The sequence below is a fragment of the Lipophrys pholis genome, assembly GCF_963383615.2.
Source record: "Lipophrys pholis genome assembly, chromosome: 15".
NCBI classification, from domain to species: Eukaryota; Metazoa; Chordata; class Actinopteri; order Blenniiformes; family Blenniidae; genus Lipophrys; species Lipophrys pholis.
Window position 1 is genome coordinate 9177029 of NC_137642.1, and position 21339 is coordinate 9198367.

Sequence of the window (21339 nt, forward strand, 5' to 3'; positions counted from 1 at the left end):
AAACTCTAATAAAAGGATTGAGTACTACCCCATGTGTTGTTCATAATAACATGCTGACTTTATTAGTTGGTAATGCCTAAGATGTTATTGGCTGCTGCAGCCACATAGGTGTCTTTTTTTATTTTTTTATTTTTTATCCACAAACATTATACCCGGGACCCCAAAGACCTCACTGAGAAGCTGTCACTGGAGATACAGAATTGGATAAATGTCTCAGATATAAGTGGAAAGATAACACTGTTTGGAATTAATGCTCAAAATATGCATTGCAATATTTTTTTTTCACGCTGTAAAGAATATCAAGCAAATCAAATATCTAAATCACTACTATTACTAGACTTCGGCGTGCAGGGGACCCCCTGAAGGACCCCAAATCCCACCTTGAGACCCAGGCTATTAGGGAAGCCGTCTCTGTCTGTCCCCGTTAGGGAGGCGGGGCATATACGATCCCCTGACCAATCAAAGGGCGGGAGCGGACTTTTACAGCCTGTGATTGGCCGCTCGGGCCACACTGCCTGGAGAAGCAGGAAGAGTCTGAAAGTGTGCCTTTCGTTCAGCAGCGGGACGAGGACTGAGCACCGTGCGGACGCAAATGTCACAAACTGTAAGATACGGGGCTAATTTACAATGTCAAACTGCCTCTATTTACCCTGACATCGTGTGCAGTTTTAGAAATCATCCGCGATCCTTTCATCAAGTTAGTGTAGGCCTTCACGTGCGAAACTCCGTTCGTCTTCTAGACGTTTTAAGTGCACGCACACAATTTAAAGTGTGCTTGTGCTCGATTGAAGAGACATTACCCATCCAACATGTGCGGCAGCCTCTCTCCTAGCGTCCGGCGCGCGTTTCATTAATCTAAAAAACCCGCACATGAAGACACATGTTGCATTTCCACACCTGCGCAGTCACGCTGCGCTCGCCTGCTCCATTAATCAGGCAGGTTTGACCAGGAACTAGTCTAATGAGAAACGAGTCGAATGATTGACGAGCGCGAGGACGCTGCCAGTGATTTTTAACAACACAAGCTGCTTATTGTTTGCTGTTCCTCACCGTGAAGAGAGCTGGGTAAACATCCACACGTTCAAGGCGAGCCACTAGTCTGCCGCGGCCAATAACCGGGCAGAACAAACATGATAGCATTATTTTTAATCAGCGCACACTATTAGCCAAGGCCATTATTGCCAAAGTCCATTATTCTATCTATGAGTCTATTACCAGCTTGCTAAATGGCAGACCGTGTGCGCAGCGCTTATCCAAAGTGCACTGTACCATTGTTTGGCTCAGAAAATTTCTCGCCTTTATTGTCAGTTCAGGCAAACCCCCGATGAATACAGTGAGAGCTGCAAGAGGAGAAACAAGAAAGTTGAAGCAGACGCATTTGTGATCACATACCATGACAGATGTGGTGGTGTTGGTGTGTGTGAACGGGGGTTAGGGAGGGGTTGGTGGTGAGTGTGTGAGAGGGGAGGGGGGGGTAATCTAAAAATAAAAGATATCCACTCTTAAATTAAAAGCGCCTTGTTCAATCTGCACTGAAGCATTAGTGTTTCTCATTGTTGGTGCTGCTGCAGCCTTGTGATTATTAATATTATTTTTAATATCGATGCAAAAAATGTCAGATGATTGTTTTAACAGCTTGTATTCTGTAAACCTGCATTTTTCTCTTTGTTTCCCCTTACTGCCGGGTAAGAAAAGAACAACATAATCAAACTGTACAAGATGGATTGAGTGTTTGTTTTTTGTTTTTTTGCAGAAAATGTTAATACATATTTTTTCCATCTCCTGCATGATAAAATAACTACCTTGAGAGACGGCGGGCAGTGAGAATTAAAAGTTAGTTTGTTTTTAAGAGGGAAAAAGAACACCTTTCTTTTTAGATTTGATGTGTCACTGTAACAGAAGAAATGTTCTTATTAGAAAATATATTAATCCTGCAATTATCAATCACATGTGGTATAATGGAAACTGTAACACACTGTCAATGACAAATTATGTGTTTGAGGTTCTTTTTCCCAGCAAGAACTCCAGTTATTCTCACATTGCAGCTTTTTAGATTTGACAGTTTGTAGCGGCTCCTCTTCTTTTTTTTTTGTTGTTGTTATATTTGTTTTGGAAACCTCACATCGGGACCATTTTGATGGACACTTGTCACTTTTGCATTATCTTCTGCTGTGAGCATTCTTTTTTCCCCCCCAGTCATCATGTTTGGCATGCACGCATTCAAATTGTAAACAATGATGCACTGTAACGACATAGATCACCACCACTGTACAAGCACAGCTTACTCCTGAATGCAAATGAAACATTTAATAAAAAGAAATTACAAAAAGAGAACGATATTGTGTTTGTACCCTTTACACTTTCTAGATCAAGGTTCCTGCAAAGGTTTCCTTGGTTGAAACTCTTACAATCAATGTGACCTTTATTTATTATAACCCCCATCTCTCAAAAACTCACATATAACATAGTCAATCATCTCTCCTTCCCTCAAAGTAAAAATAAAAAAGGAACTGCTGTCTGGTTATTGCCAGTATCCATCTCAGTCGTCAGAAAAGCTGCACGTTTTTGCTGTTGTTAAGGGCTGGAAACCAGAATCCCATCGGAGTTGCACCCTAAGGAACAAATTTAATGCTAGAAAAACATCCCGGCCATCAACCAAAAATGACGGATTGAAAATAATGTCGAGCTATCTTGGGAATCCCCCACCAGACAAGGGAACAGACTGCATTGTTTTTCTCATTTATGTGATATATAGAACAGAAAGAGGGGAAAAAATGGGCGATTTATTGGTTAGATAGGCGTATTCTTTTCCATGCACAAAAGAAATATTGGATAGTAATGTAGGGATCAAGTCACATCATGACATTGTTTGGAGGCTAGGTGTTCAAATATGTAAGTCATCTTTCGTTGGTGGCCCACTAGGTTTTCAATAGATCATTCAATGCAAATGTGTGTGGGAAATTGTGAAAGTTGCCACATGAATATGTCAATGAACGCCGCGTAATTTGTACTTCCGCAGCAGGGCAGCAAGATGAAGAAGCCGAGGGAGAGCCAGTGCACTCAGAAGACCATCTCATTGCTGAGCCCCCTGGGGACGATCCAAGTCAGTGGATGTGAGAATGGTGTGCACACCATCCAGATCCTAATGGATGTCGCACCTGCTGAAAGGTACTGTACAACAGCCGAGCCGGTGACGTGATAAACAAAGGTGTGAAATTTACAGGCAGACAGAATCCACTCCTGTGATGGAGTGCCACCATTCCTCATTGGAAGCAGGGCATTTTTGTAGATCCCACAAGAAATATCCTGGAGAAAGTTGGGCAAATATGAGCCGGCACTAGAAATATGAGGGGCACTAGAATACAGTTGGGCTTGAAATTAGATTTCTGATGGCATGTGGTTGTGATTCTTCCCGCAGTATATTTGAAATTTCAGAAAAATAACTTGTTTATTACCCACGGGGGAGTTGATTAGACCCGATGTCTGTAGGGTCAGCGAAGGCCACGGGGAGCACAGGACTGTTCGCTCTTGTTTATTTATGTTTCCTTCAAGTTGTATGCCGCGGTTTTGGGTGTCGACTGACACTCGGAAATGTAACGTGTGATTGCATTCCGTGGCCTCGCCATCCCTCAAAATTGTCAGAACGCTGACGGTCTTACTGAAGCGATTGAAACTGATTAAAGCCAGTGCTAATAAGTCCTTCTCCCTTATTTGTACAGGTCCACATCCTACAGCTCAGATTAGTTTTGATTAGATTGAAATTAAATATCCATGTATCGCAGATTCACATTTGATAAACTTGAATGGTTTGGGAAATTAAACCATTTCCAAATGCACCCAGATAGGAAGTTATCCTTTTGAAAATGTACGTTCAAATTCTAATTTATGGAAACCCATTAATGACCTTGTATATTATACCTCAACATGTGTTTCCTTCCTGACTGTCTGCCATTTCCTAAAATTCATCAAGCAGGAAAAACATTCCACTTGTTGTTAATGAGTTGAAGTCGGAAAATTAATAATATGGAATTTTGATTATGGAAGATGTCCTGTAACCATGCGCAAGCACCTTTCTCCCATCTCCTTGTGAACGGGGTTTAATTTGTGTGTTCAGGTTCAGTAGGAATATGCAAATGAATTTAATGATTCGCATCACTAGATCATTTCTCAGTTTAATATCATTTGCTATGTCGGTCATAAGCGACGCTTTGATTTCATCACTGTCTGTATGTTCTCGAAGGTGTGAGCAAGAAATCATCAGCGAGGATGTTTAGATTTTTATCAGGACCAGTTGAATATGTTGTTATTGTCACGGGGTGGGAGAACGAGAGCCGCCGCAGATATATGGAGTAACGCAATGTAAACAGGCATTAAGGGAGGCGAGATAAAGTGACAAAATACAAGCTTATCTTTGCAACCGGCTTTACATGTAGATCTCACAAAAGCCTGCCTGTAGCAGTAATAGTTCAGATCAGGCATTTCCATTGATTTATTTATGACATACTAAACAAGGCTCTTTTCAGCTTGGGATGTGGTGTGGCGGCGGCTTAGGAAGTCAGTGTGATAAATGATCTCTAAGAGTATATTTTGGATAAGGGAAATAGATAACGTCCATGCATAACCTAGAGAGAGAGAGACCTACAGCAGATATTTGTGAGTGTGCCAGAGCATCGGAGGCTTTATGTGGACCGCCTGTGCCCCCCCCGCCCCCCGCCCCCCCAGCCGCCCGTTTTTCACAATCACTATTGGTTGGTGTTGAACAGCTGGTGCAGCAACAAAAGCATTTGTGGCATTGATAGATAGTTATTGATAAATGCCATTATAGCTACATAAACGCCCTTGAAGTATTGCTTACCCACCATGACCGTCAGCTCTTTCTAATAGAAACGTCTCAAGCCCCTTTTGCTTCCTAACTGATCTTAGGAACATTTCCTGAAATCAACCTCCTCTGCCAGTCTAACGACAGCCCTGAAGGCACCATCAGATGAACAAATTCATTACATCTCAACAACCCCTGTTGGGGCCCAACGCACCAGCCTCCCTGTTAACCAGTTTTCCCCCCCTTTTTAGTTTTTTAGCATTGGCCCCGGCGTTCACAGAAAAATGATACACATTTTGTTTACAGGAGATTACTATTATCTGAAATATGATGCTTCTTGCCTCTTTCACACGGCGCACAGACACATAATACAGAGGAAATCATAGAGCACTTTTTTATTAGGGTGAAAAATGAAAAAAAAAAGGGCTGGACTCCTGCCCCGAGACATTTTGTGAGCATATTATTTTACAATGCTTTGATCAATTTGTCTGTCAAGCTGGCTGAGATGTGGGGGAGCAGGAAAAAAGCAATTTAGCTTGTGAGGTCCTCAATAGAAATGTACTACAGGAGCCTGTGCATGACATGTTGCATTAGAACCTGAGTAGCCTTTATTGCCTGATAATGTCGCAAGGCAATGCTGATATCAATCACCCTTTAACAGCCAGTGTGATGTGTTTTTATGAAGAGGAGGAAAAAAAAAAAGGAAAAAAGAATAATGCATGAAGCATTTCTTAGAAAATAATTGATTTAATTCGTAGCTGAGGGATTTCTACTTTTAACAACATAAAAATATTGTGTTGGGTGGGGGGGGGGGGGGGGGGGGGGTGAAGCACGCACAAAATGTGCTAGAAGCTAAAAATTGTTAAGAACAAGCTCTTTGCATACGCTCCTATAGAAAAGTGTAATTAATTTTACACGGATAAACATTCTGTCTCATTTGCATATAGATATAAACAATATATTTGTGCATCTGAATTCCCAGCACACTTGGGTCACGTGATCTGCCTAAAATCCTAAGTGGCTAAAACCAAAAATTATCATTACACTTCCCAGGCCATAAATCCCCCCTTTTTTTTTTTTTTTTTCTTTCTCTCTGACACAAAGCCTTATAAATCTGTGTCTGATTTTTCACATTGCACATTGTTTTTAGTTAATGATTTTCATCTGTTTGTTGTTGCTGTGATAGCGGGGAAATGTACCATATGCTCCGGCAAAAGACAAATGATTAGCAAATGAAATTCTGGACAGCTGTCTGACTGAAAGCGTTTGGTTGATAGCATTCTGCTACCATAATTAGCTTAAGCTTTGGGTTAATTAACTTTCTACCTGGATATGCATAATAATAGCATTCTGCGGAAAGCCAAGGAGCTTCCACTATATCAGCAGCAAAGGCTGGCGCTTTATTTTGTATTTCGGCTGCATATTTCAATTTCAAGAGGCGATTTAGCTCGGGAGCATCGTCAAATATTGTAGATTTTACTCCCCAAGCCAGATAATTCTGAAACAATAGGGGTGTATTATGTGGCAGAAATGCCATTTCTGAATGTAATTAAAGCGGATGAAAGCAATCACCGATTTTTAAACGCTTTTGTCTAGCACGAGGCCTACTTGTAAAAAAATACCCATCAAGAGGAGAAAAGAGGCAAGAGAACCCCCAAGTCCTTATATAAGAGGCCTTTGAGACTGAAGTGAAGTACAACAGTAATTAGTCTTTTGTATGAATTTGCCGGCCATGGTCATGATTAGTTAAGCATATGAGAGGACTGCAGGACTGTATTGCTCTTAAGGAGGAGGGTGTTAAAGTCTATTTATCACCAGTTATCCTCACAGCTTTCCATTATCACTGACAACACTGGATGGGGCCTGAGAACAGCCTAATTGTTCTGAGGTGGAGTGTTTTTGTGTCAAACCCGTCACCCCAGTCACATTGGCATTCATACGCAGCCAGACATTTTCCATCTATCTAGCCCTAATACCCAAGCTGTCACAACAGCTTTTACACACTACCAACGCTAGTGTGAAATATCTGAGGTGATGCATTTATCGTTTTTCTCACACTCGTGTAGTGTTGTGAATCAATGTCCTGGTTCACACTGAATAGCAGTATGGTAAAATGTGTTCCCGGTTTGGGGCCTGTTTACATGATGTGCTCACACACCGGGAACCATAACAGCAAGTTGTTGGGTTTTTTATTTTTTTGTTTTTGTTTTTTATTTTTTTTCTTCTTCTTTTTTTTCCCTTCCATTTGCCTACAATAATTTATCTGTTCTCCTCCTCTACCTTTCCTCTTCTGGCTCTGTCATATTTATTCCAACATGTAATTTTAGGCAAATGAAATTATCATTATGCTGCATGTGCATTGTTATATATAAACAGAAATTTGTGCAAAATAAACTGCTTACATTTGTAACTAAAATGCTTTGTCATACAAACAGTGCGATATTGAGTGAAATCATCAATAAAGCAACGGGGAGACTTTTGGACGCAGTCCCTTTAGAGATCATATGAATAATTCATTGGGTAATGATATTCAGATAATTTCTGTTCTATTTTTTACCGCAGCCTTAGAATATTGTTTTGCATGTTGTGAAGTGTAGTACTCAGCTGCGTATTCATTAAGGTGCTGCTCCCACTGGCCCCTGGACCCATCTGTGCTCTATGTTTATGCCTCCGCCTCCCGGGACCGTCCCAATCAGGCTGCATGTGCCATTTCCTGTGTAAACCAACACCTGTGTAACACGCTACCTGTAAACCGCCTCGCGCAGACGAGACGCCGACATTCACCGGGAGGGGGGAAATCTTGCGAATGTGGTGGTTTTTTTTTTTAAAGCAGAACCTCCGGGGTGAGGTCCGGGAGCCGAGCGAGAGTTACTGCTCACTGTAGAGATGCAGCTAAAAGCGGCTCCTCTGGTTTTGTTTTGTCCCTCTCCTCCTCCTCCTCCTCCTCCTCCACCCTTCTTCTCTGCCGTCGACTGGGAAGTTTTAAGTTTTTTCCGGCGCGCGGCTCGCACTAGTTTGTTTTCGAACTTGATTGGATTCTATATCTGCAACATGCAGAAGTGTACAGTGTGTGACATACTAAGGCAATATGCAGAGAGATGATTCCGCTCTGACATCTTGGAGAGGAGTACGAGTCAATTATGCCCAAGTGTTGTTCTTGCTTATCTTCCTGCGGCACCAAACAAGGATTTAGTCAAGGATTTAGGGGTGAGGGGGCGGTGGTGGGGATCATGGTAAGCGGTTCACAACAAAACACTCAAAACTCTTGGGAGAGGGCACTGATTTAAAAATAAATTACAGAAGACGAAGCGCTAACACTCAAGGGCCCTCAGCAGTGCTGGCGTACACAGGTGAAGATTAGCCTCCTCGCTAATCAGAGGAACAAGGCAGTAATTTGCTCTGAACACAGACAGTAATTAGGACTTGGTGACACTGGATTCCCATAATGCCTTTGTGCTTGACGTGGTCAAATTTTGACAGAGGCTATCCATGCAGGGTCACTGTCCCCCCAGTCTCTCGGCCCTCTTCAGTTGAGGCTCTAAAAGGTCCCTGCAGTTACAGGGGATCCCTAATGTACTTTGTGCCTCCCTCACTGGCTCCTTACCATTCGGGTAATTGGAATCTCTTACTGTGGCACTTGAGAATAGAGGCTAAAAACGCTATTTGAAACTGCTCAGTAGTCTGTTGTAGATAAACATTGCTGCGTTCGGGGTGTGGATACACTACATAATGGAGTAAGAGTTAAGGCTCTGGTAATACATGCCTCCACTGACTCCTGTGGCTAGCCAGTTGGGAGAAGACCTAATTGTTGTGTGCTTTGTTGCCTACGCCGCAGTATTTTACCACCACCTTTATGTATTGGATTGAGTGTTGCGGCCTCTTCGGTGGACATTCGCTAATAAGAGTTGCTGGATATCTAGAGAGCAGTTTATCCGGCCCAGTTGTTTTTATTTTTGAAACCGCGGCGCACAGAAACGTGCACCCCGCAACAGAATAGAAAGCGTTCCTCTGCAGCTTACCAGTCCAAAAGCTCCCGACTTTAGTGCTGCAGTAGCCAGATAGGCATCTGAATGATCTTCAAATGGTTGAACGAGCTGCATTGAGCAAGTGGCTTACAATTGTATCACAGCCTTTGGCTCGGAAACCATCAGGATCTTGACATTCATAGAGACATGCTGTATTTTTTTCCCCCTTTTTAGACAGTCATTTTAGGCTTTTTTCATGCTCTCTTGAGTCTTTGACGTCTCCGAGTTAAGTATCTGCAGCTATAAGGCTGAGGAAAATATTGGACTTCTCTTGGCCTTTTCTATTTCATCCTCTGACCCGCCATGTTACCCATGATCGGTGAAGGAGAACTCTGGCAGGCTGTGTCAAAAGTGACAGCCGATCGAGTCAGGATGAGCGCCATCACGCTTCACAGAATGGAGGCATGAGTTCTGAGTTTTTCCCCTTTTTGTGCAATATACCATTACACCCTTCGCCAGATCCCTTTCAATTAGATCTTGTGGTTAACCTGTTTCATTCTTGCGTCTGCGGCTGATAGAAAAAGTCCCACTGAAGTCTTGTGCAACTGGAGATACCGAATATGCCGAAGGAAATTGACAAATTTAATGCCGGCTACTCTTTTTCTTCCTTTGTCTCCTCTGATTGTTTCTCCCACCATGAATGAAATAACCTCCAACATTATATAAATGCTCAATTCATTCTTTATATTAGAGTTGGAAAATAGGTAGAACTCCAAATGACTCCCACTTTACGCAACAATGATTTATGGTAATTGGAAATTGATTGTGACAGGAGCACAATATTAGAAATTTTCTCAAATCACAATCTTCTATCAGGGGAAATATTCTTTTTAGTGCAGCAGATCCGTGGCTAGTTTGGAATTAGTTTCTTATTTCCTCACCTGTGATGAAATAGTAAATGGCTGAAGGACAGTGGAAAAATATGATTTATGTACTCCAAAGATAATAAGAGAACAATCCTGCCTTAACCTGATTTGAAATGTTTAGTCAAAGTTAAACACACTTGCTACACCCAGTTATTGAAAAAGGAAAAAAAAAAACCTCTTTAATATCACTACTAATTATAATTCTTGGTTTTTATACAGGGGATGGCAGTTACTTTAGGACAATATAAAGATTGTTCCTCCTTCGAGAGCGTCTTTGTAATTAGCCCGACATTTATTACACATCTCTAATCTCTCGTTTGAAGGGCACAGTTTCTAATGTGCCAGTCTGGACTCCATAAAGATCATATGATGCCGCTTGATTTCGGATTCACTGAAGCGACTGGAAATGTTGCCAGAGCAGGAGGTACATCTCCACTGCCCACATGCTCTTTAAAAACAATCCCCCACTGCACCTAGAGGTGACAGACTTCAGCCCGACTGATGTTGTTACCCCTTTTATTTATTTATTTTGCTGTTGTTTTCCAGCCATAACATGTACTGCATTGCATTAACTTTTACTACTGTCAGTGTTGTATCACTCCAACACCTTTAAAGCGGCGGGTGGGGGCGTGGGGGGGGGGGGCATCCATAAACTAAAGGGAGAGGAAAATTAGCCACGGTGACAAGTCTGAAGTGCAAGTTGGAGGTCAAAGGTGCCGAGCCTTAAGCAAAGGTGCACTAGCCTTTGTCCGGTAGATTGTAAGGGCCTGCGGGTCCAACAGGAACATTTCCACACACAATATCCCCGAGCTGTCAGTGTGCAGCGGCTGGAACATCCTCTCAGAGAGAAAGAGGGGGTGTGGAAGGGTAGAGGAGGCGGCAGTGGAGGTGGTGGGTGGATGCGTGTTGGATGGGGTGGGGGGGTGGGGGGGGTTGTAGAGAGGGAACAGTGGCCTGAAGATCCTTGCAGAGAGAAAGAGAGGTGGGGGGGAGGGGGGGGGGGGGGGGGTGTTGGGGTGTTGGTGGTGGGGAGCCAAAAGAGCTGGAGTGGGAGGATAGAGAAATAGAGAGGGGGGTGGGGGAGGAGGGTGAGGAGGGAGAGCTGTGGAGGTGGGGGGGGGGGGGGGGTAGAAAGGAGAGACAATGACAAGTAGGGGCTGGCTGGGCACTCACCCATGCCGACAGAGATTGCCATGAGCCATGGCCATTGTTTGAGCGGGTCTCAGCACAGAACCCGCTGGTGGGTTTCCGAGTTTTCAGCACTCAACTATAAACTGCTGTGCGGTTTATTTAGAAATGAGAGTATTTACACCTTTTACTGTATTTACACCCACTGTTAAACGGCACCCGGGAGATTTCCATCACACGGCCACAAACTAGCAGGCAGAGCAGTTCTCCGAAAACTGACCTGCTCAGTCATAACACTCCAGTAAACCTCAGCTTCACATGTCCAATATAAAACGTTGCTCAAACTGTGACCTGCAGAAGTGTAAAAACACTTTAGGGCCGTGTTGTTACAGCAGGCGGGAGAGAGATGGTCTGTGTGTTTAACAAAGTAAATGTCTATTATTAATACCATACAGGATAAGCCAATTTTGAAAAAAGGGGCACTTAAATGGTGATATTATTTATTTATAAGTCCTGTACACCAGTTAATGGAATTGGCGGCCTGCTTTAGATCCACAACACAGCTTGAGGTCCACTTTGGAGTAATGCACATGCTAAGAGAGGACCTTCCCAGTAGGGTCTTTAAGTGTCAAATATGGGTCAGTCTGCTTGCGTTGACCTAGGGGGTGGTCAGCAGCAGAGAGAAATTCAGCTGTTAAGTGATGCCAACTCAACCATCGGCAAATTCCTCCAAGCATCTACTCATGCTAAGATGCACGTCCAAGTGCAGTGCTTTGCTGGCCAGCGTTGCTCTGGCCAAAAAATCCATTTATTCTTGTCATGAACTATAAACTAGACCCAAGCAGAGTTGAAACTGTTGTTAACGCTGTGCTCTTAACTTTCTCTGACTACTTCTGAAAACTATTTTTTTTTCTTTTTTCCTTTTTTCCTTTTTTTTTTTTTTAGTAAGAGGCTTGTTTTGCTTCCCCCCCTAAGTTCTTTGAAATAAAGCATTAGTGCTGTTCCTCTTGACCTGACAGTGTTTTCTTTCATACTCCGTCATGCTGCACTCCATATAAACGTACATATATATACTGTAGCGAGCGTCCGGATTACAGTCTTTATGTTCTCCCCAACTTCCATTCAGTCTTTAACTACTCCGCGTGCCCGGGGTGTCGGGCTCGCCGGCTTAAATACATAAGTTTAAATTTTAAACACGTCTTTATTCACAACTTTACTTTCATTCTGCAAATTATGTCATCTTGCATCTGTGTCACTGGTGGCATGTTATTACACTCCCGTGACATATTTTAGCGCCGCTCAACCAAGAATTGGGTATTATGATTGCTCCTCTGATCCCCGCCTCACCTCCCCATCCTGCCTTATATCCCTCACAGGAGCGGCGAGGCCCCCCTGAGCTGTGTGGTCAACGATAGCCCGGCAGAAACGAGCCCCGAGTTGCAGCGCTGCGTTGAATGGCTCCAGGCGTACTTCAGTGAGCCGCAGACCACTGGGAGTCTCCCGCTCCCTGCCTTTCACCACCCCGCCCTGCAAGGAGGTCTGTCATGGATAAATATTTGCAGAGCCATGACTGGGATCAGGCTTTCACTCTTAATTGTCAGTTACATCACTTACACTCACTGGCTCACTGTGTTATAATGAAGTATTTTATGGCTGAGAGAGAGAGAGAGAGAGGGGAGAGAGAGAGAGAGAGAGAGAGAGAGAGAGAGAGAGAGAGAGGGCAAGCGAGCCAGAGCGGAGGAAAAGTGAGTGAGTGGGTGAGCGAAGGAGAGAGAACAGAACACAGAGCTGTAACTTGGTTCAGTAATCTGTGGCAGCTCTTACCACGCGTGTTAGTCTTGGCAAGCTTTTCCATGATTCTTGGCACATTCTTTGAAACTGATCGAATTCCACTCTTGACATTTTCAGACAGGAAGCTTTTTTTTTTTTTTTTTTTTTTTTTTTTAATGAGAACATGTGAATGGTGGTAAAGTTTGAATGAGCTTATTGTTGGCTTGACCAGTCACCTAGGGCGAGTAAAAATGAAAGCACCCCCAAAAAATGGACAATTAGTGCCCTTTCAACTGGTCGCTGTGGCTGCGGAGTGAATGATTGAGGGCACCGAGGAAAAGAAAAAAAAAAAAACGAGGAATTAATTATCCTTGGTGTTTTTGTTTCAAGGAAACAAACAACGCTGTAGCCTAACGGCTCCCCCCCTGCTGGTTTTTTTTAAATCATCAACATAAATTCCTGCCATTTTCAAAACAATTACAGACGATTTCTTTGTCACTCTGAGACGCACGTTGCATGTTAACTTAAAGATTTTTCAGAAGTGCTTATTTAGACCCAGAAGCACACCTACACAGGGATAAAGAAGAAGAAGAAAAAAAAAAAAAGTACCTCTAATATATGCATTTAACAATTGTGCCTCTCTTCCCCTGCAATCAGGCCTTAGTTGCTCTCTAATTTCATGCAGATCTGCAGTGCTTGAGTGATGGCATTTTCAATGAGCAGGTACTCCGTCGAGACCCTGTATACAGCTATGAGTCCCACGCTCCCGCAAAGGCAATGCAGAAATACATCAGGACCAATTACGATATCAACTTTCAGTGTGATTCCCTTCGCCACCAAGTGCTTGTGTACCAGCCCCGGGCTCTTTCAAATCGCATCTCATCTGAAGTCTTTGGGGTTTTAATTAAATTTCAGGATAGATGGAATTCTTCATTAGTACCTGATCTGAATAGGTGATTGTGCTGTGTTCCACCTCTCTCCCTCGCCTGTTGTTTTGGGGCTCAGTAAATACAGGGTTTAGGCTCGGATTGCTCTCAGTAGTCAGAACCATAGGCCATCCCAGTATAAAAATGTTAAATGTAGGCATCAAGAGTATTTGTCTTTTGAGGGAGAGAAGACGCAGGCTTTCTTTTTTTCTTCTTCTTCTTCTTTTTCTTGTTGATTCACAAATATTAAGAATTATTATTTCTTTTTGCCTTCCTGCCGTACAGAATCCTGCTCGATTCAGCCATGCAGCCTCTGCCTGTCTGTGGAAAGAAAGAGAAAAAAAAGAAAGAAAGAAAAATACAAGTTTAATCAGGTCATTACAATCTGTGACAACCAACTTTTGTTTGCACAGTTATCTTGTGGGAAAACCTGAACGCGACAGCGCTCTTGCAGCACTTGTCATGTAATATTGAGTTGTGACCTTCACTTGAAGTGTTGCCATGTTTATTTACACATTTCTGACAAAACAAGCCACTTTTCATATTAGCTGTCACGATATACCTGCGGAACAAGAGGTGACATGAAAGGAGATGCGAGGTGCAGCTTTCTATAGTGTCTTTTGACTGATTGTCACGCGCAACATCACACGCAAGTTTTTTTTTTTTTTGGTCGACAGGGGCGAGGGGATGGCGAGGGGATGGCGAGTGCGGCGCGCGCGTGTGTGTTCCGCTCCATTAGCGGGGCGCGTGTGTCGGTGCGCTCGTGCACTCTCGTTGGCTCCCTCGGAAAAAAACGCAGACGCCAACGTGGGTTCTTAAAACGATGCATATTCTTATCTCATTAATTATACATCCATATGTAACAGACGAGAGGATCTTAGTCTCGATAAGCGGCGCGGGGAATGTGCGGGGAGAGGGGGGGGGGGGCACGCGAGGCGGGGGAAGGGCGCTCTTCAAAGCCCCAATGACTGTGTTCCTGCAGGAGCTTGAACCTCCCCCTGTGCACAGCGCAGGGCGAGATGAGACACTCACCAGGACTCGCCCCTGTGATGTGGAGAGGAATTAGGGAAATGAACGTTTTCAGAATATCGAATAATCAGAGAATCATCAGCACCCCGTCAGCCTTCAAAAGTATGGATCCCTCAAGACTCAAGAGACACTTTGACTGGGAGTCAAAGTCTTTCCTCCCATTAGACACAAAGGATAATGAGGTAGCTGCATATCCACTATTGTCTTTTTATTCTCACAACCATGTACTGAGGTGACTGTCAGCTGGAAGTCCTCACCCCAAATCTATCATTAGCAGGACTGATGGAAATCAGTTTTATTTTCCTCCTGCACCCCCCCCCCCCCCCCCCCCCCCCCTATGAAATTGCTCTCATACACAAAATTATGAGCAAATCAATCACACATGTCAATATCCTCATAATCACTATATGCGATCGATTTCTCTCCGGCTCAATCTATCTCTGCCTCTGCAGTGGCCCTCTCACCTGGCCTCATGGTAGGTAATGACCTGTGACATAATTATGGGATGTCTGTAAACATGTAAGTGGTTCCTCTCAAGTTTTATTTAAACAATTGACACCACTGCACCCCGATCTAAAGAGGGTCCTGACCCCAGACACACCGTATTAGGCTCTTTATGAAGTATGGGGCTCGGGGACTGCTCTCCAAATCATTGCTGGTCGCCCCGAGTGACCCACATGAAGTCTCTGTCACTAACACTGATGAGGGCAAAGTTCTTTAACCTCTGCGCCGGCCAGATAAAAGCAAAGACACTTGTTTTTTTTGTCCAGAACTGCTGGAGACGCGACCGCTTCCAGGAGAAACAGCTGCTCAGGATTTGTAAAAGGTGTAAACAGCGCTGTGGCTTGTTGCGCTCGGTCTGTTTGTAGGCAAAAGTGCTCAGCGGCTCCTGCTGGTGCGACTACCGACTTTGGTTGTTTGTCAATAACGTGCGCATCAACCGGGATTTGTCCCAGCCACAGTCTGGGCAAGTTGTCACCGCACCCACCAGCGACAGAGCGATATCAATATGTATCGCGCACATCATGTGGCCAAATCCGCGCTTTATGAGGGGCGGTGGGGGGAGCGATGCATAAAAGAAATTCCTGGGGTGTATCTTATCTCCTCATAACATTAGGTCTGTCTGCGTAAGAGCCCGTCATCTCGTTGACAGCGTGATTATTACCTGAAAAATTATTAAACAGTACCTACGGGCCTTGTTCAAGACAAAGAACTCACATGGGTGCGCATCAATCAAATGTATCCCCTTTAGGTTTTACACTTATTCCCCCCAGTTTAGGCAAATTGCCTTGTTCGCGTGGCTTTGTGTAGCAGAGAGTGACTATAAGGTAGCGAGGGAGCCTGGGGAGCAAAGGATGTTCACTCTGTAGAAGAGAGACAGGGGTGTGACATGTTTTCACACAATGCCAATTTAGAGGGATTTCACATAGATCACTTGTCATGTGCTCTCTTAGACCATATAAATGAGAGAGAATGGGAGATCACTAATTGAATTTTCATGACTGAGTACATGTATATACTAGAAGAATTTCACCCCCTCTTGATAACGAGACTATTGTTCCCATTTTTGTTCTCCGTGCAAGAAAAGTGTTTTTTTCTCTCTCTCTCTCTCTCTCTCTCTCTCTCTCTTCTCTCTTTCTTTGCTACACAAGCTCAGTGCATCGGCGTCTTAAGGTTCCGAGATGCTTCAAATACTTTTCCTTAAGCAACCAGAAGCTCGACAAACATGCCTCTCACTCACTGCATGGTAATCCAGAAAAAAAGAAAAGAAAAGATAATGCTACTGCTAAAGTGCTAATGAAATCAAAGCCGTTAATGTGGTCGGTTAAGCTGTGGATGATTTGAAGAATTCCGCCATTTAAGTGAAGATGATATAATGAATCTACTCTGAATAGAAAGCAATTAAAAGGACAAATTGGTCTGATTAACCTCAAAGTCATCCCACTGCCACAAATGGTGTGCAACATTCAAATTATTATTATTAAAAATCTGGAGCAGATTTGCAGTCTTTTTGGCCTCTCTTAATCCTTTTAAATGAAGGAGCGAACTTTTTTAATTTTAGCTGTGACCTTTCAAAGCATAACCTAGATTTTTTTCCCCTGCCATAGGAATAATTTTCTCACGTCAGCTTCTGTAGCATGTTAATGTTAGTTCTAAGGTCAAATTGAGGGACTTCCATGTATTTAGTTGTTTAATGAGTATTGTAAGAAGAAGAAGAGAAAAAAAACGAGAGAGAGAGAGAGAGAGAGAGAGAGGATCACACAGAGCAGGATTATTCTGCACACACTGGTTTTCATGGTGAAACATGCTTTTTTCTTCCAAACTTGATCTTATTTCAAAACTCTCCTTCTGAAAGAGTACAATCCATGTTCAAAGTGTCATCAGACGGGGAACTCTCTCTGTTCTCCTCTTCCTCCCTGTCCCTCTCGCAGACGCGTTCACCAGCCACGTGCTGCAGGTACTTCTGAGGGACGTGAAGTTTGGAGACACCGTCTCGTACAGACGCCTCGCCGAGATGGCGGGAAACCCCAGAGCGGCGCGTGCGGTGGGAGGGGCCATGAGGAGGAACCCGGTGAGTGTGGCTGACATTGATTGACGGGCTTCTGTCTTACTTACTTGATGCAGTCACTCAGGGAAGGCGAGCGCTTTTGTCTCGGCGAAGACGAGGCTGGTCAAAAATTAATTATGGGTAATAGGTGGCGAGTTTCACGAATATTCCTGAAAACGCCACGACAGCAACAGTCGTATGTAGAGTTGTATTGATTTACTTATTGGGAAAACAAAACCTACATTGACTAATTAATTATCTGAATTGTTGTTTTGGGGGAAAAAAATATAAAAGTAAGGATTTGGACTTCTACTTGAAATGGAGCGATAAATGGTGTCTTCTAAATAATTTGTAAATCTGAAATGGTAAATGGATTTCACTTATATAGCGCTTTTCGACTGCTTAAGCGGTCCCAAAGCGCCTTACATCATTAATCACATTCACCCATTCACACACACACATTGACACACTGAACAAAAAAGAAAGTTTTTCATCATTTTAATTGTGAAATTAAATGATTTGATCAATGAATGCACAATATATCTGAATATAATATGTACGTTGTGTGGCTTTATATCATTGGGACATTTTTAAACGCGATAAAAGAGAATTATTTGATACTGAATATACGTTTAAAAAAAAAATAAAAAAATACACAGTGCTCATGTAGTAAATGATTTGTTCTGTTTCATTTTCTGGAGGACCTTGAAGAAGCAGCGCACACATGAAAAAACAATGTCCAGTAGTTCTTTTTTTTCTTCTTCTTTTTTATTATTATAAAGATAAATAAATTAAACCCACATTTAAAAAAAGTAAGTTCCCCTGACGCATGATATGTTATCTCGACTGTAGGTGTGTTCAGTGTTGGATGGTTGAAATGAACCCCCCCCCCCCCCCCCCCCCCCCCCCCCCCCCCGAGGAGCGCCGGTCTACCTACAGCAGGAGTTTTAAGCCCACACCTTTTGTTCCCGTCCTCTCAAGTCTTTGCTGTAGATGTTCACAGCAAATCTCCAATTCTTGTAGGAAACCTGGCCCGCATCATTTTGCCCATGAATCCGCTGTGTACAAAATGGAGGGCTAGAGGGCAAGTGGTGTGTCTTCTTTTGATCAAACCCTTTGATCAAAAGCCTGTTTAACTCTGCCCATGTAGTGCTGTGGGCACCACCGGTGTGTGCTCTGTGAGGCAGCGAGCACGTCTTGGTGTACAGCAAGTACAGCCAGCGAGACGCTCTCCACTCGCATGTGCGGTGAAACACTGTGCGTACATCCTCCTTTCCCACTTGTTTTCCACGCCGTATGTGGGGGAAAAGTGATTCATACGGGTCGTAATTGATTCGCAAAAACTGGGAAAATAATCGAGATAAATCACCGAAAATACTTTTTTTTTTTTTTCTTCAAATAAATGAGCACAACATCCTCCGTGTCGTTAAAATATCGCTTTAACCTATGGCGTCGCTGCTGGATGGCTGTAAAATACCTCTCAGTCTCGTGTTCTACAGACATTTCTTTGCGTTTGGTTGGCGAGGCTGGGAGCCCGAGCCCCCAGCCCCTGATACAGAGTCCGATTGTCAGTGTCAATTACTTGTCAGTAGCACTGCTCCACTCGGGCTTCAGCTGTGAAAAGCTCAGTGTGCTCAATCGATCCTCGCCTCTCTGTGGCACTTCTTCTTCACCAGGATTTGAGTATTGATAAGCCTGGTGTAGTGCTCTTCCCCCCCCCCCCCCCCCCCCCCCCCCCTCCCAAGTGAAGAAGCAGATCCGAAGGCCTTGAGGGTACCCTGCTCTCCCTCCAAACCCGGGGAACAGTATTGATCCGAATACTCGAGCAGTATTTCTCTGTCTGCAAGGTTAATCTGGGGCTCGGAAAGTTTTATTGCTGTTGATATGGGAGCGGGTTTAATGATGGATTTGAACCGAAACACGCCGCATGTCCAACTTTTCATATAAAAGGCTGGAGGCGCTGCCATCAAGTCGGGGGCAAGTCTTTCAAATTGGAGAAAATACAGTCGCAAACGCAGCTGTGATGCGTTCCCGTTTAGAATAAGCGGGAATAAAAAAACGAGGGCAACGTAAAAAAAAAAAAAAGAAAGAAAGAAATATTTGAAAAGGAATAATTGCTGTGATTCACTCCAACCGTTGCCACTCTTCTTGTTCTGAATTCACAATGATCGAAGTGTTTTAGGCTTGCTTGTTTAATCTTTCTCCAGCCATTTAGTTTACAAAGAACTCGGGACCCCCCTGGCAGTTGTCTGCAACAAGAGTAAACGCTCCACCGACTTCCTCTTTTTAATGATCACAGGGTTATCAGATCTTAATGTTGACACCCTCTCGATTGAATATTCATCCTGCTGGTGTTTTTGCCCATTAATTTTTGATTGCTTCTTTGCTTTTCACTATTAAAGAGTAAAAAACATTTATACCCAAAGACTGAAGCCATCACCCTGAATGTGGATTTGCGCAGGATCAAACCAGACACTTCTGGTGTGGCACTTTGTTTTCAAGCAGTGCACGAACAGGAAAAAATAAAAAAATAAATAATAAAAGTGCGACAAAAAGTGCAGTTCATATTTTCTGCACGTTTGTTCCTTTTAAGTCGCGCCGTTTAAGTGGTAAATCAGAGCTTCTTTCATACATAATACATATCTACTATCAACGCATTCCCAACTATTCTGTTGCTGTGACAGTAAATGTCGACCTGAGAATAAGAAAACAGCTGATTTTTTTTTTTTTTTTTTTTTAAAGCTCAAAACTGTACTTGTTTTACTCAAATATTAGTTGTTTTTTTTTCCTCTCGGGTTTTCGTGGGAATTTGAAATTTTAAAGTTTGAAAGTTGCACACTGAAAATCAGCTTTCGCACAGCACTCATACATGTGGAACATGTGTACGTGTTTGTTTGTTTTTTGTTGTTCTTTTTAAACGGACAACTTTGTGAAGCTTTAAAACGTGTGTTTGTGTGCACGAGGAGACGTTTGTGTAAGATTTGCAAAAAGAAGTGCAGATGTTTGTTTCCTCAGAAATTGAATTCTCCTCTACCCCCCCCCGCCAGGTTCCTCTCCTCATTCCCTGTCACCGAGTCATTTCGAGCTCTGGACAGAGCGGGCCGTACATGAGCGGCAAGGGCGACCACCTCAAACAATGGCTGCTCACCCATGAGAGGCAGAGAGGGGAAGGCTAAAGCATGACAGAGTCCAACTGTCCTTCATTCTGCGCGCACACGCACACACACACACACACACACACACACACACACACACACACACACACACACACACACACACCAACACACACACAAGGCCGTGATTTATTTATTTATTTTTTGGGGTGGGGAGGACATTTCTGAAGAACACAAAGCAGGGCCATAAAGTTTAGCGTGCTTGGCAAGACACTGTGGAACAACTGGAGTTACTTGTAAATATTCAATTTATACCCTTTTTTTTTTTTTTTTTTTTTTTTTTTTAAATCTAAGAATAGAGATGCTGCATAGTTAATGTGATACAGAGTTGTTGCAGAATTAGAATGTACAAAAATAACTTAAACAGAGAACAGTAGGAATTACAAACATATGCTCCCGTGGGTCTCCGTTGCGTTTGCCAGATAGTGCTGGAATGGTTTTTCTAAAGAATTATTATTCCCTTAAAAATATGTCTCTTGCATTGTTGTTGTTGTTGTTTTTTTCCTAAGCAGAATTAGTCTTTGTACCTCTCGTTGGTTTTTTAATTTCCTGCCAAGCGAATGCTTTGTTCAACATCCAGTGATAAAGGCTCTGAATTTTACGGCTACAAAGCTTTGTAGTGAAGCATTTGTTTTGTCTTCATTTAGATCTCATTGTTTGCTCTCGCCTTATAATCCACCTAGAGTGGAGATGTCTTATGTATTGTATACTGTACTTTTGTAGCATTCGACATGCCTAAATAAATACATCTCGAAATGACAAATCCTGGCTCTTCATCATTTTAATTGTATTTAATTTAGAAGCTGATTTTCCATGTTGCAGCCACTCAGTTCGGCTCACAATCAATTATGCTGTATGTCTCTTCCCTGCTTTGCAGCCCTGGATGTCAGAGCTCCTTCTTTTATTTCTGAGTGGTGTTTTCCATTAGAGGGCAGTACAGAACGGGAAACAAAAATCAACATTTCAACCTTGAATTCATCCTGCACATTTAATCTGTAATTTAAATGTTTATGCGTTGTTTTATTTTCATCACAGCCGCGTTTAGTCCCTTTGGG

General features: G+C 43.1%; 1 protein-coding gene across 2 annotated transcripts; it reads left to right on the forward strand.

The window, feature by feature from the left end:
* Nucleotides 1-508: 508 nt before the first annotated feature.
* On the forward strand, nt 509-21044 carry LOC308120901 (methylated-DNA--protein-cysteine methyltransferase-like). Of its 2 annotated transcripts, none has more exons than XM_080481819.1 (5): nt 509-604; nt 3020-3168; nt 12215-12375; nt 16996-17135; nt 20159-21044. In XM_080481819.1, exons 1-5 carry the CDS (start codon nt 593-595, stop codon nt 20285-20287), a joined length of 591 nt encoding a protein of 196 aa, XP_080337945.1. In that variant the 5' UTR covers nt 509-592; the 3' UTR covers nt 20288-21044. The 2 variants fall into 2 exon arrangements, with proteins under 2 accessions (XP_080337945.1, XP_080337946.1); XM_080481820.1 differs by having other exon boundaries at nt 514-604; nt 3023-3168; nt 20159-21042.
* The last annotated feature ends 295 nt before the right edge of the window (nt 21045-21339 follow it).

Coding starts and splice junctions, on each gene's coding strand:
- LOC308120901 (XM_080481819.1), top strand. Junction 12,376..16,995: donor CCACCCCGCCCTGCAAGGAG/GTCTGTCATGGA, acceptor TCCCTCTCGCAG/ACGCGTTCACCAGCCACGTG. Junction 17,136..20,158: donor GGGCCATGAGGAGGAACCCG/GTGAGTGTGGCT, acceptor CCCCCCCGCCAG/GTTCCTCTCCTCATTCCCTG.